This window comes from Lepisosteus oculatus, chromosome 3, assembly GCF_040954835.1.
Source record: "Lepisosteus oculatus isolate fLepOcu1 chromosome 3, fLepOcu1.hap2, whole genome shotgun sequence".
Taxonomy (NCBI): domain Eukaryota; kingdom Metazoa; phylum Chordata; class Actinopteri; order Semionotiformes; family Lepisosteidae; genus Lepisosteus; species Lepisosteus oculatus.
The window spans coordinates 35,974,199-36,002,000 of record NC_090698.1 but is presented as its reverse complement, the minus strand read 5'-3'; the positions used below and the strand labels follow the sequence as shown (position 1 = coordinate 36,002,000).

The 27,802-nt window shown below is 34.9% G+C and overlaps 1 protein-coding gene across 3 annotated transcripts; it reads left to right on the top strand.

The window, feature by feature from the left end:
* The first annotated feature begins 1,227 nt into the window (after nucleotides 1-1,227).
* On the top strand, nucleotides 1,228-27,509 carry paqr3a (progestin and adipoQ receptor family member IIIa). 3 transcript variants are annotated; one of them, XM_006626751.3, is made up of 7 exons: nucleotides 1,228-1,626; nucleotides 2,188-2,413; nucleotides 16,518-16,680; nucleotides 17,767-17,922; nucleotides 19,467-19,664; nucleotides 20,446-20,536; nucleotides 21,043-27,509. In XM_006626751.3, the coding sequence occupies exons 2-7, from the start codon at nucleotides 2,229-2,231 to the stop codon at nucleotides 21,183-21,185; spliced, it is 936 nt and encodes a 311-aa protein (XP_006626814.1). In that variant the 5' UTR covers nucleotides 1,228-1,626; nucleotides 2,188-2,228; the 3' UTR covers nucleotides 21,186-27,509. The 3 variants fall into 3 exon arrangements, with proteins under 3 accessions (XP_006626814.1, XP_015219647.1, XP_069043245.1); XM_015364161.2 differs by lacking the exon at nucleotides 1,228-1,626 and adding an exon at nucleotides 12,534-12,574 and having other exon boundaries at nucleotides 2,330-2,413; XM_069187144.1 differs by lacking the exons at nucleotides 1,228-1,626; nucleotides 2,188-2,413 and adding an exon at nucleotides 12,556-12,574 and having other exon boundaries at nucleotides 16,465-16,680.
* The last annotated feature ends 293 nt before the right edge of the window (nucleotides 27,510-27,802 follow it).

Below are 27,802 nucleotides of genomic sequence, written 5' to 3'. Positions count from 1 at the left end.
CTTCTCAAGACAGCTTGAGAACAACACAAAGCAAAAACTGAGCACCACTAAATGTTCTTGTGAACCAGTAGATGTGATGTATTTATGATATTATGATATTCAACAAAGTGGACATTGAATAAACCATTGCCTTGATTACAGGTCAGGACCATAGCACTTTTCAAACAAATCTTGGTTTTTTATCCATTACAACATTGTTAATAACCCAGCACATTTCTGTTGTTGCAATTTCAGCTTTTAGGTAAAAGTGAAGCTTTAAGGCATTTCTTGAAAAGAGTAGGAGTATTAACCTCAGCTTCCTGGCCAAAATCTTCCAACTGGATTTTACCAACCATAGCCTCCTAATAATCCCCATCTAACAATCGGGTTCATTTCTCTGTTCTCCTCCCCACTGATCGGTGGTGTGTGGTGAGCATACTGGCAAACTTTGGCTTACTTCCCATCATCCAGGCAGGTGCTGCACATTGATGGTCGAGGGGATTCCCCATTGCCTGTAAAGTGCTTTGAGTGGAGTGTCCGAAAAAACAAATAGGTAGCTGCGTCAGCATGCATCGGCTGCAAAGGAACATGTAACAGTTTATCCCTTGGTGAAAAGAAAGAGACACAATGTTTCGAGTGTGGAGCCTTCTTCGGGAGTTCTTCACACACCTGTAGAAGATTCCGCAGCCGAGACATAGTGTCTCTTTTCTTTTCAGCATGGGATAAACCTTTACTTGTTCCTGTCAGGAAAGTGTGATGTAAAGAATTATTAATTTCATTGTAGGGAAAGGCTAATGGCTCAATTTAATTAGCAGTGGCATCGTTTCCAATGAGAGGTAAAATCTGTACTTATTATTGTAAATAATAATTCCAGTAGAATTAAAATGTTTTACTTTTTGTCAGATGGGAAATAACAAACTATTTTTAAGACTGTGTAGGCGGACAAACAGCACAAACAACCAAAACTAATATAACATCTTACAACTTTATTTAAAAAATATAAAATCAACATGTACATGTAAATACAGCATGAAATTAGAGAGTAACATATTGTGGAAAATACTATATAGTCGACTTTTCTATGGTTTACATGAGCACTGTGCATGGCGTTAAAGGAAATGTCGATTTAAGCCAAAGTGGTCGCTGTTTGAAATTTTGCTTTCAAATTATCATGAGCTTAATGTTTAACCAAACGCAAGATTCAGTTTTGACCTAAAGTGTAATCATGCAAAACTACGGCAGGACCTCGTTTCTCCTTTCTTTTGTTTCAGCTTTGAACCAATCTATTTTTCTCGAAACAACAAGAAGACAGACACTGAACTAAATTAATCATTATACCAGCGTAAACATCAACGAATTTAGTATATTCTTTACTGAGTCTGTTCATGCAATTTCTTGCAGTATTTTGTCGTATTTTACACAGGCAATGTAGTGAACACTCAGGCTAGGACCTTTGGTTGTCTTGTCGCATAGTTGCCGTGGTTCTGGGAGGAAGATGGAGCTCGGCGGTAGATTATTGAATGTTATTTATTACTACTTTACGTATTAAAATCTGCAATAATGTTGCTTTTACATGTTTGCATATGTAAAAGCATAGGCTAGCTGTGTGCAGTTACAGAGATTGCGTTTTTTTACAGCCAATAAAAGGTAAGACCTCATTGTTCTCACGATGTAAGAAGACATTGTCATTTGATGAACAGCACTGCATTTAACAGCATAATCCTTAATAATAATAACAGCAATTTGACCATTGCAATTAAGTATTCTCTGTTTTAATACTGAGTATATTTAATTTAATCTATAAGTCGATATTATTAATTAATTTTAATGATTTGTTTCATACACAGAAAAAAAAATACGTTTCGTATTTCTTTACAGAACATTTGATTGTAGGTGGGCTATCCCTCAATTTCAAGTGAAGACTTATACTGTGTAAAAATCTTTTGTTCCAAGCCTTCCTAGAATAAAAAATAATATAAATGAGTCTTTTGTTTCGGGGTATATATATATCTATATAGCGATCTAAATCTAGATATGAAAAATGTTTCTATTAGCTCTGATGTCTTCTATTAGCTCTTGGAAATCAGCTTTCAGATAGTCGGATATGGTGTAGTGTAAGTGTTAACTGGTTTGTTGGCGTGGTGTTTTGTCATACATGATATTGGACTGCTTACTGTAATTTTTTTCTTTTGTTTGTTTTTGTTACAGCTCATTAATGTTTTGTATTTGTTCCATCATACGGTTTCGGCATGCCTCAAAAGCTTTTAAAGAGTGCCCATTACATAGAACTGGGAAGCTACCAGTACTGGCCAGTTCTTGTTCCAAGAGGAATCCGCTTGTTCACCTATGAGCAAATTCCTGTGTTCCTTAAAGAAAACCCATATATAACAGATGGTTACAGAGCTTACTTACCATCAAGACTGTGCTTAAAAAGGTGAGTTATACATAAAGACAGTATACACAGTATATCAAGATCATACTTATGATAGACTGGTGTAGGCCATATGATTAGACATTCAATTTAAAAATGTGAAGCAGAGGTCTGAATGCATGTCTGCGATGCAATGGATGTCTATGTTATTAAAAATATGACTGTACTGGAATTAACATGATTTCAGTTTCAGAACCACTTTAAAAAATGTCTTTAGTGTGTCTTATGATTCTAAACTTTCTGAAATGTGGTCTGGTTTTTAAAAAAGGCTTTTGCCTTCAACTGGGAGAGGCAGTAAGGTCTAAAAGTCTATTGTAGTGCTTTAGTCACTTAATGTGTGATTATTTAAAAATGCCAGAAAGCTGCAAACAAGGCATCTCAGTGGATTTCTAGAACCACAAAGACTGAGCATGGTATTGAGGAGGGGAGGGTTGAGGAAAACGAATTACCAAGTAACATAATAGCCTAAGAAAAGTAATTCACGTAGGTAGCTGCGTCAGCATGCGTAGGCTGCAAAGGAGCAAGTAAAGGTTTATTCCATGCTGAAAAGAGGAGAAACACAACGTTTCGACTGGGACAGAACTGTGCTGTTTATCCTATAGGTTTTTTAACTTTTTTGTTTTTGCACAAAATGAGAGGAAAAAGAGTGGTGCATGGTGGTGCAGTGTCTGTCATTGGTGCCACACAGTGCTGGAGCCTTAGGTTAAATTCTGGACCTGGGGTGCTATCTGCATGGAGTTTGTATTTTCTCTTTGTGTTTGTGTTTGTGTTGGTTTTGCTCCTGGTGTTCCCCACAGTCCAAAGACATACTGGTTGGTTAATTGGCTTGTGGGAAGACTGGCCCCTAATCTAAGTCTACTCTGCAATGGACTGTCATCCTGTCTGGAGTATACCCTGCCTTGCGCCCATTGTTGGCTCCCCCAACAATTACTGCTTCTTAATCAGCATGGGATAAACCCATTTAATACATTTAAACACAACAGCCTGCATATAAAAGAAGTAAATCATACTTGTTGTAACATATACTTAACAATTTATGGCACCAAAGCTATTTGAACACATCAGAAAAGGACCTTAACTCAAAAGGTTTTTGTCCAGTTATGAGCCATTGGAATAAATCAAACACTTTTATGTGTTTTAAGGGGAATTAGTGAGTGATGTTTTTACACATTTTCATAGTCATTTTGGAACCAATTGTGCTCATATAGTGAGGGATTTGTGTACTTGAAAGATTATATAGACATTTTGTTATTTTTCCTTTTTGAAGCCAGACCTACACTTAGCTAATGTGTTGTTTTAGCTTTGAAGTGTCGGTGGTCTGGTGCATTATTTGATAATCAAAATGTATTACAATGAGATATTGACTATTGTAGTGCATGGAACAAGTTGCAATTATTTTATAGGTACTTGTTGATTAAACACTGAGCATTCTGGATGAATCATTCAACTGAGTACATTTGGTCTCCCATTGGTTAGATGTCATACACTGATATTAGCCATTCTCAGTCACCAAATGTTAACCCAGTCAAGCATTTATGGTATATGTATGGTATGGTATATCAATTCCAGATGCTGGTAGACTCAGCACATACAGGCCATAGTGGGCAAACATAGCTCAATGCTATGTTAAGTGGTCTAACATTGGTATTTTTTATGTACTGTTGGAATTTGTTTTAATTCTGCTAAAGCCACTTATTAAATATTTATCCCACTGTAGTTCCTTAATCATCTTAATCTTTTAATTTTCTAAAAGACAGGCTCATAAGCATAGCGATCTATTTATGGCAGTTTACCTGTAATTGCACATCTGTTTTGTTCAGTATTATCACACAGTGACAATAAAGTTATTGATGTGTCAAAAGAATAGTTTTGCTTTGCCGAAATAGAAAATAAAAAAACTCAGAAGAAAAATACACTAGTCAGAAAATGAGTGTAATAACAAAATTAAGCACTAGTAGCCTAGTGTAAAGCAAAAATAAGAAAAGGCTGTTCTCAAGTAGCATGTAAATGTCATTTACAGTTCAGTGCAAGAAAGCAGAATGTTTTGTTTTTGCTATTCAGTTTAATTGTGGTCACTTGATTACCCTTGCTTTCATGGATTGATGTTGCTATGTGACAATGTGCCCTTATGAAGTAATCTTTATTTTACCAATGGCAGCATTTTTCATAGCCAGCAAACATTATTTTGGTTTCATCCAGAAATCCAATGCAATATCTTCACGCTGCTTTTTTCTTTTGCATATTATCTGTACTTTATACTTTGGATTAACATTTATCATTAAATCCTGGGATAAAATGTAATGGAAACATCACATCCAAACTTCAAACTTGTTTTATGTTGAATATCCTGTTGTCTTGAGAAATTTGTGAGCTGGTTGAAAGAAGCATGTTTATGTTTCCAATTGTTCCAGGTTGACATACTGTATGGAAGTATCAATTACTCTGCAACTTCACCTTTATTTTTAACAGTCTATTTATTTATTCTGTCTGTGCATCTGCTGTACTAGTGCTTGGTATGTGTAATTCAAGTAGGTACAGATCCAGCCATTCAAAATAAGTGAGGTATGCTGTGTTAAACGTGGTGAATGTACAGCAACATACTGCGTGTTTTTTTAAATGGGATAATAGTAACCGGAAGTACCTTTTAGAACTGCCAGGTGAAGCTAATAAAGCTTAACGTGTCATGTGCAGCATTTGAGCTGTCGCCAGAAACTGCCCGGTTTCAAACAATCTTTTTCCAATTAAGAATCTAAGTCGTATACTGTTTAGACTTTTAATAATTTTAAACTGTGTATTGCAGCATGTTAAACATTAAACTGATTAAAATTCTGTATATTTTATAAAAGCAAGATTGCTCAGTTGGACAAAAGTACACAACCTTCTACCTTCTTCATAAATAATTGAATTATCACAAGTGGACCTTTTCTGAAACATTTTGGCATTCGTTTCTTTAAAAAAAAACTTCTGTTGTCCTTGTAGTGGTAATGAGCACTGTAATGTAGAGAGTTGCACCCAGGTGGTTCAAAGCGTAATCAGAGCATTACTTTCAGTTTGATTCTCTTATAGCTGAATACATAACAATAGTCCACTGTTATAGCTTATTGTGAACATGTCTCTTTCAGGGCTAACATCCTAATTGAGAAAATCTGTATTTTATCTTAATCCAAATGTCAGCAGCCAGTAATCAGCCAACAATTTAACTTGGAATTTTAAAATGTAGTTTAAATTGTACTATATAGTATAGCGCCTGGGATTGAACCCGGGCCGTCAGCTTCATTCAACAGGAACCATCTGGCTGAGCTAACACAACTATGGCAGCACAACATTGTGAGTTTTCTATAGCGCGGAGTGTTTTTACAGTTAAACAATGGAAATTGTTATCTTTGTCTTCTAAGTCCCTTAATTAACTTTAAGCATAGCTTTCTCACCGTTTTTATTTTTTTATACATTTTAGCAAAGTGTTATCTATACAAATGCCACAAAACTATTCTCGATTATATTTCTGAATGTTATGGCACACTTAGTTCAACATTTTAAATGCATCTAAATAAGAAAGTCAGGCATGAACATAAACTGTTAGTAAGTCAATAATATTAAAATTGGCACTAATAAATTGTTGCACTTCTTCCACATTTTGTAATTTCCAAATCATTGTTTGTTAAATTTACATTAAATCTGACTTTCAGATAAGGAAAAAATACCAAATTAATAAAAATTAGAGTAAAATAAATGTAATATATTTTGCTAAAAATCAACAATTAATAACAGTCTTAACTGTTTATAAAAATTAAATGTAGTAACTAAGAAATTGGATGGCACAGTGGTTAGCATTGCCTTTTGTATGTTTTTTCATAAAAAAGTAGCACCTTATGTCTCAGGCTTTCGAAATTAAATTATGCATGGTAATCTTTGAATTAGAAAGATGACTAAGATATCCATCCATTTTTAATGGTGGTGCAGTAATTAGCTTTGTTATCTTGCCGTGCTGAGGCCCTATGTTCAATTACTGAGGTATGTGTAGAGTTTGCATGTTCTTTCTGGGTTCATGTGGGTTTTCTCCAGGTAATCTAATTTCCTCTTGCAGTCCAAAACATACTGGTAGGTTAATTTGTTTATTGGAATACTGACCCTGGTTTAAGTCTGTGTTTGTGTCTGTTTTTCTGCCCTGTGATTGACTGACATTATACCCAGGGTGTATTCTGTCTAGCAAATGTTTCTTGCTGAGATAGACTCCAGCTACTCTGTAAAGGATAAAGAGGTTAGAAAATGGAAGGAACTAAAGGCACTGTGTAACTACTGTATACACAGTGATAGAAACCTTTACTTATTTAGTAGTTCCGTTAGTGACAAAGGCTAAATTATTTTCTTCGAAAAGTGTATTTTAGGTGTAGTAAAAAAATGACTTGCTTTAACAAAATATATTTACAAATGCTTTCCCCTGACAATTTACCTGAATGCCCAACTATTTGAGAAGCCTTCCATGAAACCATGATTGCTATTAATTCATATAAGGGCTCTCTTACTGAATTCCTCTGTTTTTCATGTGTGCTAATTTTCTGACTCTATCCTATCAAAGCTTCATAGTCTCCCTACCAGAAATGCACCTGATTATTCAAGCCCCTAACTCTCAAATCTGCTTCAGGTTCACATGTTCTTTTGTAACACACACCTTTCTGTGATTTTTTTGTATATCTAAGCTTTTGCAAGTGTTCCTTCATCCCTATTGTGCACTGTCTGGTCATGGCATTTTTCTCATTGCTTATTTTTAAGGTAACACCTGCTCCAATTCTAAAACGTTTTGCTCAAGTGCATTTTTGTATTTTCACGTTTATTTATTTTATTGTTTATCTCTAACACTTTAATGTCCCAAATTTTCATTTGCCTTAATTTTTTAAACTGAATTTTAGTTTCAGCCTTAAAACAGCTTAAGTTTCTCTTTTGTTTCTTGTCTCTTTAATTGTGAAGTTTGTGAAGTTCACAGCATTTTTACATTACTCTGTTTAAACAAATAAGAAATTAGATTGTTCATAAATCTAATCACTTATTATATGTAAACACAAAGTAATTGCTGTCTGAAAATGCTCTTTGTCTTGTTCCTTTTGGGTGATAACAGCTGTTTAATTCAAAGAAGGAAGTCCATGAAGTGAAACACACATCAGCAATGACGATGCTTAAAGTGCTAAATAAACTAAATAAAACTTCTCAGTTAAGAACATCATGGTTCCATGCTGTAACACAATAAAATGTGAAAAAGTCCAAGGGGTAAATACTTTTGCGATGCACTCTATATCTGTAGATCTGATTTGCGTGTGTGGAGCAGTGGGAGGGTAAATACTTTTGCGATGCACTCTATATTTGTAGATCTGATTTGCGGGTGTGGAGCAGTGGGAGGCGAGACTCAGCAGTGGGTAATATGAATGAGCCATATTCAAGTTTCAGAATTATAAAACATAAACTTTTGTTGAGTTTACATGAGAGACAAAAGGTACCTTTTGAGAAGTTGTGTACTGCTTGCAACGTAGCTGATTTTGACAAATAGAAAATTATTGCTTAAAGAATTTAAAATCTGTACTATAGTTTATTTAATTGAACAGTAAGTCACTTTACACCTTGCTTACTTGTTAAGCAGCGTTTGTGTGAAGCACAATTCACACCCTTTTGTCTGTCGGGGAGCGGGTGCTGGGCAAAGTGAGCCTTAGTGATGGAGAGTGCTAATGCCTGACTTTCTTGTTTAGATGTATATGAAATATTGAACTGTGACATTATTGAACATCCAGAAATACAATATAAAACAATCTGTGGTATTTGTGTGGATGAAACTTTTCTAAAATTTATAAAAAAATAAAAACGATTAAAATGTATAATCTTCCCACATGTAATGTCATTAAGAAGTACAATAAGCACCTGCTTAGTTTAACGATGGTTTCAAATATAAAACCGATTGATGAGAAAACTATGTTAAATGAGAATTAAAAATACTTCCATTTAAAATAAATGATTTATGTTCCATGATTAAATTTTAAAGGCAGACAGACACGCTCAGTGCAAAGCTGCAGAACGGTGTTGCTGAACTCCAAGCCTCCTCTCAGGTCCGTCTCATTGACAGAGCTCAGCGGGATTTGTCCTGTTTTCTCAGAAACCTGCCGATTGCTTCACGCATCTGGAAGAGTTGAGAAGGAATGCAATTTTATCTGTACGATATGCGTGTTGCATTTATAAAAACAAAATGTTTAAATACAATTTTAAAATATTACATCATAAATTCTAAGATGATTGTGCATAAAAAGTGTCAATAACTATCCTAATCTAACCCCGTTTTTTCATGTCATATATAAGTATATATACATATTTAAGTCATGCAGTGTCTATTTTAGGTAGGGACGTGCTATTTCTTATTTTTTATTTTCTTTCAATTTAAAAGAATCAGTTGCCCATCGTGCCATAGAAAGTTTCATTTTTATGTTTTTGGTATTTATTGAACATGTTGTGATATATAAAAATAAAATGTCAATATAATGTACATAATATTAACTACTTTAATAGTCAGGCACTGAGGCCATTAAACCAACAAGCCGCTCGGCAGTTTAGGCTATAGCTGAAAGGGGCAGGCCAAGTGTTTCCAAGTAATCATGTGTGAATTAGTCATATTGACAGATGTTTACAAAGAAAGTGGCCTACGGTAATACTTTGAGCTATATTAATATATTTAGATCCCTAAATTAATACTGTTCATTTCTTTAGATACGCAATTCCATATTATATTCCCTATTAAGCAAAAACTTAATTTGCGTTTTTTTACTGCGATAACGAGCACAAGTATTCATAGCTTTTTATAAAGTATATAAACTTAAAGTGGAACAAGCACACCAAAAGATTCCCAAAATAACCACAGTAAGTGACCGAGTGAAAGACTTTGATCACTTAAATGTTTATGTTTATGAAAAAAGTGGAATACTGCTGTGTATTTTTTATTTAAACTTCCACTACCAGCTATATACAGTTTGATAATATATTTATATTCAGAGATGTTATGCTCCTCTTATTTTATGCTCATTTACCAAAATTTCCTTTTAGTTATAAAATTCCATATTAATATTCAATATAAAGCAGATTTAAACATGCACAGTAAAGAGATTAAATGAAGCAGATGTTTCACTAACAACCAGTGCACCACGAGTGCCACCTGTTGGTCATTTTGGCCGGCCAATCACATACTGCATTATTCCTCGCTATTTTCCAGATATTTTGGGTGGTACAGGGTTTTACCACGCATTTTGAATGGCAGCATCTGTAGCTGCGTCATATGCGTAGGATGCAAAGGAACAGGTAAAGATTTATTCCATATTTGGGAAAGAAAAGCCAACTGGAGCCTTCTTCAGGTGTGTGATACACTGAATGTTTGACATACCAGAAAAAGGCTCCACAGCTGAAACATTCTCTTTTTTTTCTACTTAGAATAAACCTTTTCCTGTTTATTAATGTATGAATGTCATTGTATGTTTTGTGGACTATATCTTTGACTGTCATACAATTATATTATGTCACATTATTCCACACCTTGTACATCTTCAGCAATTTTTCAGCTCCTTTTATACCGCTGTATTTGGCATGAGATTCTATTCTGAAGCACAGATCCATTGTGTTTGAAATAGCATTAGAGGCAGCTTTATGGATAGAGTACAGCTTTACTTCTTAGCTATAAATCTCTCAGATGTTGTTTAATTTTTTGTGGTTGTCTGTTTTTGTGAAATTATTTGCCAATATGTTAATTACAAGGGTTATTGATAGCATTACGTGTAAAATGTACTGAATCAGAATGTCACTGCATGCCTTGACCATAGCATTATGGGAGGCTAATCCAGTCATGTTTTTGAAATCCATTTCAAATCCATGTAAACATTTCGATGACCTGTGCTGCTGAGAAGGAATTCACTAAGTGAAATAAAACTGTATCTGCTAGAATAACTGTCAGTTTATCAGTACCTGATTGACCTTGTAAAACAATATTTGCAAACTGCAGTGATCCTTTACATCTGTATATTAACTACAGATATTTTGTCATATGTTTTGTTGAGTTCTTTAATTTTCTGGCAATCAGAAGTCTCCTCAGTAGACTGTGTTTAGAAACCAACCTGACATTTATTGAGAAATACAACTTTTCCTGGATAATAGTCTACTACCCATCTACTACCACTGTCAAATTGTAAATTAGGACTTACTGGCATATCTTATTAATCACCACAATACCTAAATCCTTCCCAGTTGTGTTTTCCTCAGATGGTTGACATTATATTTATGTTTCTACAGAAGTATATAGTTCTTCTTATTATTATTGTGAAGACACCAATAGTCCAGCACAGATACAACCTGTAAATCTACTCACTAAATTAATTTGGAAGAATGTACAGTGCCGTGAAAAAGTATTTCCTCTATTATTGCAAAGTTTTTACACTGAATGTTTTCAGGTCTTAAGATAAAGATAAAGGGAACCTGAGTGAACAAATAACACTTTTTTTTACTTATTTCATTTATTTAATGAACAAAGTTATCCAACACCAACTGGCACTAAAAAGTAATTGCCCCCTTAGTAAAATCAAAACAATTAAAGGGATAATTTAGAGTCAGCTGATTGAATACAGCCAGGCTTGATAACCTCACTTATTTTGACCCTTACCATCAGAGTTGAGTTGCCAGCACAAAGATTCAACAAGCACCTTATGCCATGACCAAAGGAAATTCCTGAAGAGATAAGAAAAACGTTGTTGATATCTATCAATGTGGAAAGGGTTACAAAGCCATTTCTAAAGGCTCTGGGACTCCACCGAACCACAGTGAGAGCCATAATCTCCAAATGGAGAACACTTGGAATAGTAGTGAATCTTCCCAGGAGTGGTCGGCCTGCCAAAATGTTTCCAGAGGCGCAGCGTAAAATCACCCAGGAAATCACAAATGATCCTAAAAAAACTTTCCAAAGAACTGCAGGCTTCTTTTGCCTCAGCTAAGGTCAGTGTTCATGACTATACAATTAGAAAGAGACCTGGCAAAAGTGGGCTTCATGGGAGAGTAGCATGGCAGAACCACTGCTAACCAAGAAGAACATAAATGCTTGTCTCCTGTTTGCCAAGAAGTGCCTGGATGATCCCGAAGCCTTTTGGAAGAATGTTCTATGGACAGATAGGTCAAAAGTGGAACTTATGGGACGACGTGGGTCCCATTATGCCTGGCGTAAAGCAAAAGTCAAACGTGGTGGTAGTGTGATGGAGTGGGGATGTCTTAGAACCTGGACGACTTCCCATAATTGAAGGAACCATGAATTCTGCTCTGTATCAGAAAATTCTTAAGGAGAATGTCCGGTCATCCGTCTGTGAGCTGAAGATGAAGTGTAGATGGGTCATGCAGCAAGACAATGATCCAAAACACAAAAGCAAGTTCACGTCAGAATGGCTGATTTGCAGTTTTGCAGTGGCCTAGTCAAAGTCTAGACATAAACCAAATAGAGATGCTGTGGCAGGACCTGAAACGAGCAGTTCATGCTTGAAGACCTACCAATGTTTCTGAATTAAAGCAGTTCTGTGAGGAAGAGTGGGCTAAAATTCCTCTACAATGATGTGAAAGAATTATAGGAAGCATTTGGTTGCAGTAATTGCAGCAAAAGGTGGCGCAACCAATTATTAAGTGTAAGGGAGAAATTACTTTTTCACACAGGGAATTTGGGTATTGGATAACTTTGTTTAATAAATAAATGAAATTATAATACTAAGTGTTATTAGTTCACTCAGGTTCCCTTTATCTTATATTAGATTTTGTCTAAAGATGTGAAAACATCCAGTGTGACAAATATGCAATAATAGAGGAAATAAGAAATACTTTTTCACGGCACTGTATGCAGAGCAGCTTTTCATTAGCACTGTACTGCTCAAGGAATAAATGACAAAAATGTGACGACATTGAGAATAATTTAAAAAACATTTCTAGTGTAAAGTGAGCAATATGTCCTGTGAGGAGCTTTCTATAAATTGATTATTGGTACATGTGAGTTCATAAGATTTTTTATTGTAAGGCTCTGTGTAACTCTTGAGTTTACCTTGTTGTCCTCTTTCTGTTTTGTCTTTTAAACGTACAGATGCAGCCATTCAAAGTGAGCGGTGCAGACACGTACCGGAGGTAATTGGCTGCGGCGTCGCGCATCACGACGCAAGATGACGCGGGGTACCGCAGTACGTGATTGGTTGACCGACAGGGTCACTCATGGTCCGTTGGTCTGTCGTAGAAAGATTTACAGTACAGTAAACGTCTTTACTGTGCCCGTTGTAGATATTGAATTTTACCACTGTAGGGAAATCTTAGTAGCTGAGCATAAAAAGAATAGGAGCATACTGTAACGCGTGTGAAGGCCATAAACGATATTAATTTTGGAACATAAACATACAGTACTGTATATGGCTGGTCTTGGTACTTAAAGTAAAAAATACACACCAGTATTCCATTTCTCCCTAAACATTTTAAGCATCGAAGTCTTTAACTAAAGAGATACCGGAGTCAACAAGCATACTTTTAGAATTTGATTAATAGGGAATATAATATGGAATCGCGTATCTAAAGAATTTAATAACGATATGATTATATTCGTGTACTGCGACAGGGCTGTGTAGGGCCCCTCTTCATGTGAGTTCCCCTGTAGCCTACTGGTGTACGTGCCTGGTGCTGGGCTTTTCTTTTAACAAACATTTCTTCGAAAAAATAGAATAGCGATATCATGGACAATCAATTGACTTTTATATTTCAAAATATCACAACATGATCGATTCTAAGTCATTTTTGATAACAATAAATAGTCACGTTCTTCATTCTGACAACGGTCCCTGCTTCTGCTTCCTGCTTCTATTGTGTGTGTGTGTGCAATAGAGTAAATTTTTATAGAGAAATGGAGGCTGGACAGTATGCGTTACAATATAAACATTTATATTGATTTAAATCGTGTTCTGATTTAAATCGCAAACGCGTGTTTAATTATATGTGTTTTTTAATCATAATCAGGCTAATGCAACATAAATTGATACAGTATCTTTGTCTTCTAAGCATCTTAATAAACTTTCAGCATAGCTTTCTACCCGTTTAGATTTATATTTCTTGGGATTTTGGGATCAAACGTGGAAGGATTAGATTGTAATAGTTTTTATTTGTCAAATACGTGTCAAATATCACCTTTAAAAGTGGCATCTCAAAGCAATACAGTAGATCGAAAAACAGTTAAAAGGGACCAAAGTAAATACCAGACAAACGCAAACGCGTTTTTAATAAAATGCTTTTATTCATTCAGCAGAGAGTGAGAGGGACATCCAGCAGAGAGAGACACACACACCGGTTTCCATTGACAAAATTGTTTTTTTTTTCAATTCCTCTTGTCTAACAGGAATGTTTTGTTTGTGGACAGACTGTTAGACTAGAGGAAAAGAGCGCCTCCTTCTACGAAGCATTTCGTTGATCCGATCACAAATTCTTTTCCAGTCGCACGAAGTAAGGGTAAACTTACACCATACCGATGAGCTAATGCCAGGGAAAGACACTCGCTTTCTGGATACACATCTCACCTGTCCTGTTCTTTGTTTTCCTGGTTTGCTGATTATGCCTGCTGCGGTCCACTCCTACCCTCACACCTAAAGAATACTATTTTAAATTTCTTGGCGCAGTTCATTAACCCTTGTATGTGCTGTCCGCGCCCAAAATGCAATTTAAAAAAAGTCAAAAACCGCGCTCAAAATGCAATTTAGCGCTTTCTGGCAAGAGGAGACACCCAAATCAATGTAACATGCCACAGTTTGTGCATGAACAGGGTTATACTGCCTATTCCCTTCGATACCCGATTAAAAAAAAACAACAAAATGTTTTGAATCCCCGACGGAACCGGGCATCCGTATGAATCAAGTAACAGGTTTATTCCATGCTGAAAAAAAGAAGAAAGAAAACAGATTCCATAAGAATTGATTGAGCTCCGCTCTGTACCACGCAATGATCTCCCCGGAGTCTCTGCCCCGGGTTATTTGGGTTTTTAGACAGAGGATAAAAAACTCTCTCTCTGGCTTGACCTCCCCCTCCATGGGTATTGTCAGTTTTTTTTGTTAACAAGGCTCGCCAGCTAATGTGAATCGAAACCTGTTTTTCTAGCTTTTAAAGTCGTGCGATGTGTAAACCACAATTCAAATAGAGAACAAAGACTTGACTGACAAGCCGATACATACTCTTAGAGTTTGATTAATAGGGAATATAATACAAAAATATAGTACTAAAAAAGGTACTACCACTTTTAAAGGTGATATGTAAAATAAAGTTTTTTATTATTGTTATAGAGAAACATGATCAGATTTTCCCTGGTTCAGAAAAAAAGATCTAAAGTGCTACACATAACTTTCTTAATTCGATGTATTTAAAGCAGTGAACTACTGTAGGTGTAACATAACATTCAGAAATACAATCACGTATTTGACAAATAAAAACGATTACAATCTAATCCTTCCACGTTTGATCCCAAAATCCCAAGAAATATAAATCTAAACGGGTAGAAAGCTATGCTGAAAGTGTATTAAGATGCTTAGAAGACAAAGATACTGTATCAATTTATGTTGCATTAGCCTGATTATGATTAAAAAACATAATTAAACACGCATTTGCGATTTAAATCAGAACACGATTTAAATCAATATAAATGTTTATATTGTAACGCATACTGTCTAGCCTCCATTTCTCTATAAAAATTTACTCTATTGCACACACACACAATAGAAGCAGAAGCAGGGACCGTTGTCAGAAGGGAAGAAGCATTGTTATCAAAAATGACTTAGAATCGATCATGTTGTGATATTTGGAAATATAAAAGTCAATTGATTGTCCATAATATCGCTATTCTATTTTTTCGAAGAAATGTTTGTTAAAATAAAAGTCCAGCACCAGCTGGATTTGAACACACAACCCGTGAGTTGGTAGTCAGGCATGTAGACCAGTAGGCTACAGGGGAACTCGCATGAAGAGGGAGGCGAAACAGCCCTGTCGCAGTACACGAATATAATCATATCGTTATTAAATTCTTTAGATACGCTATTCCATATTAGCAGAAAAGCTTACTACTACCACTTTTTCACACGCTAGTTAAATACTTCGATGCTTAAAATCGTTAGGGAGAAATGGAATACCGGTGTGTATTTTTCCTTTAAAGTACCGATTCCTGGAATCTGACTGGCTGACACCCTTCTGAAGTGGTTCCATAAAATCTGGTATACGGAAAAGAAAGCATTGATACATACAAGTATCTTTTAATACAGTCTTTGCTGTGCTCTTGAGGATCCTTGTGATATTTTGAGCTCTAGTTGAATGATAAGTGTCGCATTTTAAATCATTTTCGTAGTTAGAAATTATGAAACGCCCTGTTAAAAGCAAGGAAGTTTTTATGCCCGTTGAAGTAAAACAAAATGCCTGACAAAGTATGGCTTGGACAGATTCCAAGTGCTTGTACAAATGTGCTAAAGAAATTATACTTTGAGTATACAGCTTGTCCAAAGTCATCCATTATTAATACTATTAGTAATATCTTCAGTAAAGGCTTTGATGCATAAATATTTCTGATAAAGGTAGGTTGTGTACTTTTGTCCAACTGAGCAATCTTGCTTTCATAAAATATACCAACATTTTAATGACTGATGATTAACATGCTGTAATACACAGTTCAAAATTAAAAGCTCAAATGCTGTACATGAGAGGTTAAGCTCCCCCTGGCGGTTTTACAAGGTGACGCCGGATAGTTTCCGGCATGACGTCAAATGACGCTCGATTAACCACGTGATACTGCGTGATACTGCGTGATACCGCGTGACACTGCGTGATACCGCGATACGCGCACCAGGGTATGCCGTGAAATACCCCACCCATTTTGAATGGCTGCATCTGTAATTCTGGAAATATTAATTTGTGTATCAGATGAGCGCATTGCTTTTGTTCTATTTTTGAGGCCCCTTGTATCTTGATAAACTCAAGTTCAAACCTGCTTATTTTGTTCCTTATAGAACAAGTTCTTCTACCTAAGGAATGGAAGCTTAAGTGTGTTTTCCTGTTTTAGCCTTTTTATCTTGTCCAATGAGACTGTGAATATCTGGAGTCACCTTCTGGGATTCTTACTCTTCTTCACATTGGGAGTTTATGATATGATAGCAGTGCTGCCTACAGCAGGAGCCTCAGGAGAAGACTATGTCATCTATTCCATAGGACTTTTCTGCTTTCAGGTTTGTGCATGAGCTTTTCCACTATTTTCCACTGTCATCAGCTGACATTTTGATTATTAGGAAAAATTTAGGATTTATAGGAGTTGTCTTTTTTATCTTCCAACACTGTTGAAACACTACCCAAAGGAGAAAACTCCTTCTCCTTTGGTACTGCACCATGCAATAATGCAATCCTATTGTTGGATGGGATTAGGGTACAGTTTAAGTTCAAGTTGTACCTACTCTTCTAATATTTTGACCAGTGATTTTTGTAGATTTTTACAAAAGAGACTCCTGCTTCAACTCCGCCAGTGGGGTCAGATTTAGCTTCAGCTCTGTCACTTATACACATAATTGGACTCAGTAAAGAGATTTAAAGAGTAAATATGGTCTGTATTTCTATGTAGAATCAATCCATTTTGTCATTTGAGAAACATCCAAATATTTACTCTTTTGAAACTGTATTTAGAACCAACATCTGCAATGTTTTTTTTTATGTCAAAAGGTCTTTTCAGTATGTAAGGAATGTTAAAAACCAAGAAAAAATGCTCAGTAACTTTTATTCATAGCTTTGAACTGTCTTTTTGTTTTTATGCTTTCATACCACAAAAGCCATTTGTGATAATTTTTACAAAATGATCCTATTATGAACAATAATACATTAAACTGGATGTACACTAATGACTAAATCGTCATTTAGTTATTAATGAAATAAGAACTAAAAACACTTCAGAATTTCATGGAAGTATTTTTAAGGTCATGCTGATTAAGATACTGATACTATTTAAGGTCATACAGTGAGCTTTTAGCCATAGAGATATTATGGAGATATTAATGCAGTTATTCTTGATTTTTAATCTTTGTTTCACTTGTTTAATTTCATATGCATAGTCAATCAAAAGTAGATATGGATTTGTGCATTTTAATACATTACATTACATTAGTATACAGTGCAATGTTTTTGTAAGTCCTCTACTCAAATAGTTGCAAAGACCCCCATTTAATTTGTCAGTTTTTAATTTAATTCTAATTATACGAAGGTACAGTAACTGGTTGTCTGAATTGCATATAGAATGGGTTCATATAAGGTTTTGTGATTCTCTTTAGGTTTGCATGCTGTGCTCTGTTGGTTATCATCTGTTCTGTTGCCATCGATCTGAGAAAACAAGTCGCCGTTGGATGGCTTTAGATTATGCTGGAATCTCAATTGGAATCCTTGGCTGTTATGTTCCAGGAGTTTTCTATGCCTTTTACTGTAACAATGTAAGTTAAAAATCTTGTATGCACAACTTTGAAGCTACATAAAAGTATGTCTGTAAGGAGTTAACTAGATGTTTCTATTTTCTCACAGTGCTTTACGTGAAGTCATGAATTGATGAAAATTAAAGTGCATTTCTGTTCAGTTATTAGGAATCTAAAAAGTCTAATGCTATAGGACTGGAATGTTTCTGTTTTTGTTTAACTTTTGAGTTCCAAACTGCCGTATTTAACTTTTTTTTTGTAAAAATCCCTGAAAACCAAATTATTCTGTCTTGTAAAGTGATTTGCTGCTGTAACTGGATTTCAGACTTTATCAGTTTGTTATAGCAGACTATAACTCTTTCTGTAGATTATAGTGAAAGGAAACTGTTCATTGACAGTCACTGACATTTTGAAAAGCACAAATAAAATCATTTTTCTGTCTGATTGCCTCAGACATTTTATATAAGTTGGAGGAAATTCATAAAATGACCAAAGGACCAAAATGTATGCAAAAGCAATTTTTCTTTCAAATTCAAATTCTCATTTTTTTTTCCCCCAAGAGGGACCATTTTGGTTTTATGGTTTTATTACAGTTTAACTTTGTTTTAATTTCTATTTTTTTAGCAGATTAATCATACTAATCAAAAGCATTAATTCATAATTTTATGGACTATGATGAGTGCCCCTTTCTTTTTGTCCCCAAAGAAATGCTGTGTATTCTGATGTATTTTTATTTTTTCAAACATTTTCTACATTACAGTATGTAAATACATTTGAAATTTTTGAGCTACATATTCCATGTTATTATAAATTTAGTATTAAATTGGAGTTTTCTTGCAGCTGAGGGTATTGATGTAGTCCAGATTTTATGCTGACTACTACTATAAAGGGTACTAAGAAAAAAAAAATCTGCATGTATTTTATGATGTAGTTTTCAGTTTTAGCCTCAGCCGTTTATGTGATCCCCTACATATTGGAAATCTGCAGTTATCATGCCCTAGAATCTTCTGAAATCTTTTCCAATGAAAACCAGATGGCCGTTTTCAAACCATTCCGTCACTCCTCTTCCCCACCATATGACATTCACACGTGGGTGAGCTAAGTCTATACTGAGTGCCAAGCATGTGCATTTGAAGGATGAGTAAATTAGTTATTTTTTATTTTTTTTGTCTAATCAGAGTTTTAAAATGGAATATTTTGTACAGAAAGGTAATTTTTTAATGCAGACTGCTCTTAAGTTTATTCTACTGTTTTTGTACAGCGAAAAAGAATTGAAATAGTGTATACCGTTACCAACTTAACTAAAAAGAAGAAAGTTTTATTTGGTTACAAATTTAATCAGTTTTTCTTTAAAGTACGTGGTTTAACATTCACATTTATGCATGAAGGTGCAGAAGACAAGACTTTAAACACTTCAGGGTTTCTTAAAATCTTATTCAACTTTGCAGTATTTACATCTTAAAAAGAACAGTTGACATTATAAGAGAAACGTTTACAAAAATCAAGTAACCAGAGTGCATTTTAAAAGGGCTATTTAAAGTGTTGACTTGTTGCTGTCTCTGCAGTATTGGAGGCAAGTATACTTGATTACAGTCCTGGCAATGATCCTGGCAGTGTTCTTCGCTCAGATCCACCCTCATTACCTCACTCAGCAGTGGCACAGACTACGCTCTATCATCTTCTGCTCTGTTGCTGGCTATGGAGTCATTCCAACAATCCACTGGGTATGGCTCAATGGAGGCTTTAGTGCCCTTATTGTTCAGGTAAGGAAGAACTTTAATATAATGTCACACTGGAAAAAAAAATCTTCAGTTTATTTTGCACTCATTCTAAACTTTCCTTGATAATTTCCTTCCAATAATCTTTGGTTGATCTATTGAGTCTGTGCACAAATTAAAGCTTTGACTAATTTTTACTACTGAGAAAAAGGCTATTAGTAAGTAAATAGTTTTCTTCAAAATAATATGAGTGGCAAGGTGTCTGTGTGGAGAAAAAACATTGGCATATGGTACTTTTTCTTCAGTATTTGATGACACCTTTCTGTGCATTTTATGTAAGATGCACAAGCAGTTCTGTGAGGTGTTTCTGAAACTTTTCAGATTTACCATGTCTCTCTACCCTCTTTTGTAATTCATATTTTGCTTTTTTCCTGCAAAAATTGTTTTGTGCTAATCATTGAAATACTATTGGTCAGGTTGGTAGCTGCGTCAGCATGTGTAGTCTGGAAAGGAACAAGTCATTGGTTTATTCCATGCTGAAAAGAGAAGAGCATGGAATGTTTCAGCATGGAATAAACCTATTACCTTTTCCATTGCAATACTATATACAGGTAGATGTATATATTATATATATTCTGTATATTCATAGTACAGGTATGTATATATTATATATACTATATATGTATGCATAAAGTAACCATATAGTATATAAACACTTCAGATACATTAGTATTTTTCTTGCATTTTAAGTTTTTACTCCTTCTAGTTTTGACTTTTATCTAAAGTTCAAATCTTATTTAACAGCCATTCCTTTTTTCAATGGCAGGCATTTGTTCCCCGAGTACTAGTGATGTACTTTATTGCTGCTTTGGCGTTTCTCTTTTATATTTCCAAAGTTCCAGAACGATATTTTCCAGGTATGTTTCACCTCTAATATATCGGTATTGTAGACCAGGCAGCTAACTCCATGCTAGGCAGGTATACTGGGACAAACAAAAATAAATTTGTGACAAATGTGCTGTATCAACCAGGATGGTGGCCTGACCAACATATACAAAAACTGTTTTGAATTTTTCTGTTAATGAACTTCCGTGAGAGTTAATTTGAAACTGAACATATTTAATAAAAAAACAGGTTATTCAAGTTTTGACCTGCAAAACTACTACAGGAATTTTTGAAGAATGCAACATGTCACAAAAAACTGCTATTGCTCAAAAACACAATTAACTCCACATTTTCAACGTTTATTTCAGCTATCAAAAGACATTTCAAACTTTATTTGAAGTCCTAAAATAAGTGAAACATTTAACAGAAAAATACTTCACTGCTTATGCTTATGTTTCTCATCGTAAAGATTAATGGGAAAAATCTGTTATTATTTGTAATTTCTTTATTATATATTATTTTGTTTCTTCTTTTACAGGGCATCTTAACTACCTGGGCTCCAGTCATCAGGTGTGGCACATTCTTGTAGTGCTCATGTTTTACTGGTGGCACCAGACTGCAGTGTACATCATGCAATACCGACACAGCCAGCCATGCCCTGACTTGTCAGTGCACTCATAACATTGGAACCAAGTGCTTGTCTACCGTGATGTCAGGGCTGAATGAAGCTGTTTCCCGACGTGTAGCCCAAAATATGCCAACCTATAGTACCCTGTCTACAAATCTTATGTAAATTATGTTTATGGCTTATTCACTCTGTAGAATAAGAGTCAGTGCAGTCTGCTGTGCAAAGATAATGTCTAAAACAGTAACAAACCTTCAAGCACTGGGCAAGCCTTTTTTCTGAGAATTGCTCGGAATTGGTCTTCATTACTGTGTAGGGCACTGTTTCTTCAGTATTCAAAATCAAATAATTTATGTACAAATTATTTTGTACATGCTACCATTATGTTCAGTCTCATGATAACAAAATATCCTTGTAATATTAAGTACTTCAAGCATTTTAATCAATTTAATTAATCATTTTCATCACCCCTTTCAAAATTGGTCAGAATTGCTGTATTTTGCCACTGAAGATCAATGAAGTTGTTTACCACATTAGTGTACCAATAAATAAAGTTAAAAAGACCTACAGTATCTCAAAATGCATGTATTTGAACCTATTTTTAAAAAAGACAGTCATCAAAGTCTCAGCACTTTATTAATCATATTCTGATGATTCATGTTTTTTTGATCCAGAAGTGGCAGATAGGCTTTTGTTGACGAATGTGATATCTTCCATTACAGTGCCTATATTATAGCACACAGTATGATGTTGAACCAATGTATCACATATTTATATTTTTAAAATATGAACCAGACTTTTTTTTCAGAATTTTGGAAGTATCAACAATGTTATATTTTTGTATTGAGTCAATTATTACCACAAACTTTAAAAAACATTTAAAAACACCTTTTACATTTAATTTATTAAGCACAATCATTGAATCATCAGAATCATTGTCATATGTGCACCACTGAAACCTTTGTAGATGCTTCCTTACCAACAGCAAGCTAACAGAATTGTTTATACAATAGTTCTAAGATTGAGAACATCCGGCATCACATTCTCTCCACTATGGATATAATTTCCATACCTCCTCCCTCGTCATCCAACTTCTCTGGTTCCCGTCTCTCCAGCTTCTCTCTTCTTGACTCAGCATCCCTAAACAAACTAGTTATGCGCATGAAACCCACCACATCTATTTTAGAACCCATTCCCACCACTTTATTTCCAGTCCTGTTTCTCTTCTCTCTGTCCCATTGTCCTCAATATAATACATGAATCCTTGAGCACTGGCATTGTACCAACGGTCCTCAAAACTGCTGCTATTACCCCCGTGCCAAAGAAGCCTAACATGGCTCTCGACAATCTTAACAACTTCCACCCCATCTCCAACTTACCCTTTCTCTCTACAATTCTAGAACGTTCTGTCACACTTCAGTTACATAACCACCTCATGACAAACAACCTTTTCGAACCCCTCCAATCTGGCTTCCGTCAACTTCACAGCACAGAAACCGCCCTAGTCAAAGTCACCAACGATCTCCTAATAGCTTCTGATTCTGGTTCTCTTTCCATACTCATCCTTCTTGATCTCAGTGCTGCCTTTGACACTGTTGACCATAACATCTTACTTTCTCATCTCGAGACTGTGTTTGGAGTCTCTGACACTGCCCTCAAATGGTTTAAGTCTTACCTCACTGATCGCTGTCACTTTGTCTGTCTCAATGGGTACAGGTCTGAAATTGGTCTTGTCAAGTCTGGTGTCCCCCAGGGCTCAATACTGGGCCCCTTGCTCTTCAGCATTTACATGTTCCCACTTGGTCAGCTTTCATTTTTACGCTAACGATACTCAAATATACATCCATACCAAACCCAACACTGATGTGGCTGTCTCTATTCTATCTAATTGCATCTCTGACATAAAAATTTGGATGACTCAAAACTTCCTTCATCTTAACTGTGACAAGACTGAAGTCATGCTTATTGGAACCCTAATTTTCAGGCAGAGCTGACTTATTAACCCTTTTAACATCTTGTCTCTTACTTCACTCCTATCCTGGAGTCCTTGCACTGGCTTCCGGTCACATTCCGCGTAGACTTTAAAATCCTCATGCTCACCTATTAGGCTTTACATGGCTTGGCACCTCAATACCTGTCTGAACTTTTATCGCCCTACTCCCCACTTCTCAACCTCCGCTCTTCAAATTCTGCCCTCCTTACAGTCCCCCAAGCCCGTCTACATTGTATGGGCGACAGGACCTTCTCCTGCTATGCCCCCAAGCTCTGGAATTCTTTGCCCAAGGATATTAGAGAGTCACCTTCTCTAAACTCCTTCAAATCCAGACTCAAAACCTTCTTCTTCAGAAAAGCCTTTACTTAACTGGTTCCATTCTTCACCCCTCTGCTCTTCTTAATACCACCTTCCACGGTCTCCTCTATTGTTATTGTTGTATTGTTGTAATTATAATTGTGTCCTATCTTGTGAAATCTTCTTATTTATTGTTGTAGTCTTCTTATTTATTGTTATTGTCATCCTGTAAAGCGCTTTGAGAAGCCACCTTTAAAGGCGCTATATAAAATAAAGTTTATTATTATTATTGTACGTCTTTACAAAAAATGCAAAAGGTATACAAAAACACATACAGTATATATATATAAACATCCAATCCAAGAATTATAAACTTACAATTACATCTGCTTTTTGTATTTGTATTTTTGTAAGCCCAAGATGACCTTGTACAGATCAGTATGACTGTCTTTTTTCATCAGAAATTTCTGAAATAATTTTTAAAAAACTGCTGCATATCAGAATGTTAATTGTAAAATGATCATTTTCGAAGTGTTACTGTGTTATGACAAAAAAGGATATATCTGGTAACAAATGTTAGGATTTCTGTACATTTTACAAATTTATGTTTTGTAACTTTTACTACATACAGTTTTTGTATATTGTGTACAGTTTCTCAAAACTTGTACCACCCTGTGTTTTTTCAGTCATGCTATTTTTAAAGGTTCTTTCCTAAACCAGTGTTAGGAAAGATCCAGTTAATGTTTCTGTAATGAAGTTGAAAAAGATGACTGTTGGAAAAACTGACCTCCCAGCCACACACACAGACTGTGAAACTAATGTATTGTTTCAATTAAGTCATATATACACTGAAACCAAATTAATGAATTGTACACAACGGTCGTACATACACATATTGATGTGCTGAATCATTGATTTAGTGAAACTAGAGTAATACACATGCAAATATATTGCCATCATGCAAACTCATGTCAAACATGAGGGAATTAAAAATGTCTGATTTTCACTGTTAAACTGAGGGTTATAAATCAGTTACTGTATGTGGCATTTCAACTGACATTTCTCAAATTGTTGTTGCCCCTGCCTTAATTACATTTCCTAGTTAGGTACAGATATGTATACCACCATCAGTTTGCACTTTTTCTTGCTGCATGTACTAAATGCTGTAAAATACTAGGCAAATTCTAGGTGATATGTTAATTCATATTAATACTCTAAACATTTTAAGGATTATAGGCAATGTTATGTGAAATATTTCAACTTTAACATTGATATACTGTACAAATGTACACTGTTGTAAAATACATCCAGTTTTGTGCCCTATTTATATGCTTGGCATTTACTTTTTTCATTGCAGTATACTTTTAATGCCTGTTGTTTTTTATTAAACCTTTAAATAAATAGGGTAGCAATCAGGTTTAAGGCAAATACGTCTTTATAAGCACGTGTCTGATAAAACTAAGAAGAAAAGACTAGCGTCTTTAATTCTTTGGAGATACAGTATTTGGACTACTTCATACTTTGTAATACATACTTTTTTGTATACTAATAATATTATTATACAAAATGCATTGTAGCTGTCAGTTTTCCCATGTTTATATATGCTTTTCTTCCCATCAAATACAGCAACCACCTGAATAAGATGTTGCAGCCTTTAGCTGCCAGTAGCTAGAGTAAATTTATGATATTGCTCTCTACATTAAAGTTTGTGGTGTATTGAATGTGGTTAATTTATTTTTCACGTTCTTGACCTAGGGGTAGTATCTACAATGCAGCAGAAATTCTGCAGGGACTTATTTTAAGGCAGTCGCTCATTCATCTTTTCAGTTTAACAAACAGTATTGTTTTCCGCAAAATATTTTTTTGTTAGTCAAATACTGTATCTCAAGTAGGAGTAATGAAAATGTAATTTATGCTTTAATATCACCTTAATGTTTATAACCTTTTTTGTTTGCGGTATGATTGGGTTTTGGTAACACCTGGTTTCATTAGCTACTGTAGATAGAGGCATAGATGAGCTTAAATTTCCTAAATGGATGTAATAAGTGTATTCGTTGTCTTGTTTGTATCAAGTTAGGCAATAGAAAAGGAATTTGGAGAAAATCCTTTGTGCCCTTCAAGTGGGTAGTGCCTACAGTTTTTATTGACTAATTTCAATGCTCCAGCATTAAAAAGTCAGTGTGGTACCCCCAATATTGGTACTGGAGTGCCAGTGTATCTGCAGGTTTTTTCCAGGGTTCTTTAAAGCAGCAACACCTGGAGAGCTGGGAAAAGTTGGTAAATTAAGAAAAAGATTTAAGTCATTAAAAAGCCCAACTGACCCAAAAACCTGAAGACACACTAGCCTGCCTGGATAAGTTTTGGGAAGCCCTGGTATAGTATCTTCTAAAGATCCTTATTAAACAATCCTTCCATTTTGGTTACTAAATCATTTCAGTTATTCATTTGATTACAATGTATGTGCTTATTAGGCTGTCTGACACTAAATCATGCATCTTTTTTCACAGAGCATGTGGCAAAAATTAAAATGATTTTTAGGAAAATGTAATAGAATAGTTTTATTTTTTTGGAAGATATGAAAAATACTGAAATTGGGAAATGAGTACAATACCAATTAAAATGCAGCACCCTTTATGAAACGTTTAAAGAAAATATGAATATGTTAACACTTAAATGTGTCTAATAATGAGAAAGTGTCTGGTGTGTTATATTTTGCTGCTAAATTTAATCATTATAATTACCCATTATTTGAGAATACTGTATGTGAGGTTTACCCATTATCTGAGAATATTAGTCATTTTTAAAATCCAGATGTATTAAAACATGGATGCCTTGTTCCACCAAATAGTTCTTAGATATAGTACAGGTAAACTGTGTCTGCCTCAATAACTCTGTTATTCTTTTGTCAAGCAAATTGTACAAAATGGTGCTCAATTAGATATTTTGATTCATCATTAATTACATGTTCATTTCTCAGTTCTCTTGATGCAGGAGTTGCCCTGCAGTTTATTACATTTGAGAAATGTGCGCATCTCGATTTTTAGGAGGAAATATTAGTGCAGATCTAATATTTGTCAAATCGTAAATTACAACGTCGACATTCCAAGCTTTCTTTACCTTTGTGTTTCTACAGAGGACTCAGTAATGTGTGTTTTTGCATGTAATTTATCAATGACTAATTGCATGTTTTGCATAATAAGGTACACCAAGTGGATTGTGTTGCAGTCATTTGTTTAAAGAAATGTGTATGTCTATTTTAAATTTTCTTTACACTAAAAAAGTAAAAAGAAAAGAAAAAAAGAAAATTCCATGCCCTAGGGTGGTAGGCAGAATATTGATCTTTCATGAATCAATGAAGACAAAAGTTATGTAATTCCAAAAGCCTTTCCTTAACATATGCTTTTTTAAAATTATGGATCTTTAAAGGCATTAGGCTTGCAAGAAGATATCAAGAGGTTCTTTCCCAATGAAATTGGTTATGTCTATTCAGATAATCAAGTACACAATTCACCTAGTATTTCAACAATGCAAATTACATTCAAAATCCCAGTGAGGGTTACATAAATGAAAAACATACTGTACCTTTGATTTTTGGAAGTGTTGGTGTAGTTAGATGGCTCATTTTAAGTTTGCTTCTAATCATGCATCTGCCAATACTGGATCTGTTATAGCTTGCTTGGAATAATTATATGAATGTTTTTTTTTAACAACAGATATTTTTATCATGTCTTCTGAACTTGAAATGAAATACTAAATTACCATTTTGTTAGTAAAACTGTGCTGTAACACTTTTCTTTAACACTACAGTATGTATGTTTTTGGCTTGTCTTTGTCTTGTTTTATTTTGAAATACAATTTATTTTGAAATACTTGTAATGTTACTGGTTATACTGTAGGTTATAGTTAACAGTGGTGATTAAGTGTCTAGCTGGGCCAAAAACCAGCAGACACTGGGGTCCCTCTGGTCCAAGACTGAGAACCACTGTTCTTAATTGTATTTGTTGCATCTCCTACTCATTTGCCAATGAATCGGACAGACATTGTCCAGACAGACAAGTATTTTACCTAATAAATAAAATTAAAATTTTAAGTTTGCAAACATAGTATAATACATCCCTCTGTTCCCATCATGTGTTAATCATGTGTACACTTACTCAGGTGTTTTGTACATTAAAATACTGATTGCAATACTTCAAATTTAATTATATAGCCCTATGTAATTACAGTATATTGATAACCTATCAATATAATTGATAGGTTAATACATGCTTTTTATATAAAATTAAATAAGTTACTTTTATCTCTATTGTAATGCACACTGATGACACTAAAGTCTTATAATTTTTCCTTTCAATTTTATAATGGGCAAAGTGATTACATCAT

What these genes read in the sequence shown, in the direction of transcription:
- paqr3a (XM_006626751.3), top strand. Translation starts at nt 2,229, where the DNA reads ATGCCTCAAAAGCTTTTAAAGAGTGCCCATTACATAGAACTGGGAAGC. An exon ending in ATGCCTTTTACTGTAACAAT is followed by an intron (nt 17,923 to 19,466) that starts GTAAGTTAAAAA and finishes CTGTCTCTGCAG; the next exon opens with TATTGGAGGCAAGTATACTT. An exon ending in TCCAGAACGATATTTTCCAG is followed by an intron (nt 20,537 to 21,042) that starts GTATGTTTCACC and finishes CTTCTTTTACAG; the next exon opens with GGCATCTTAACTACCTGGGC.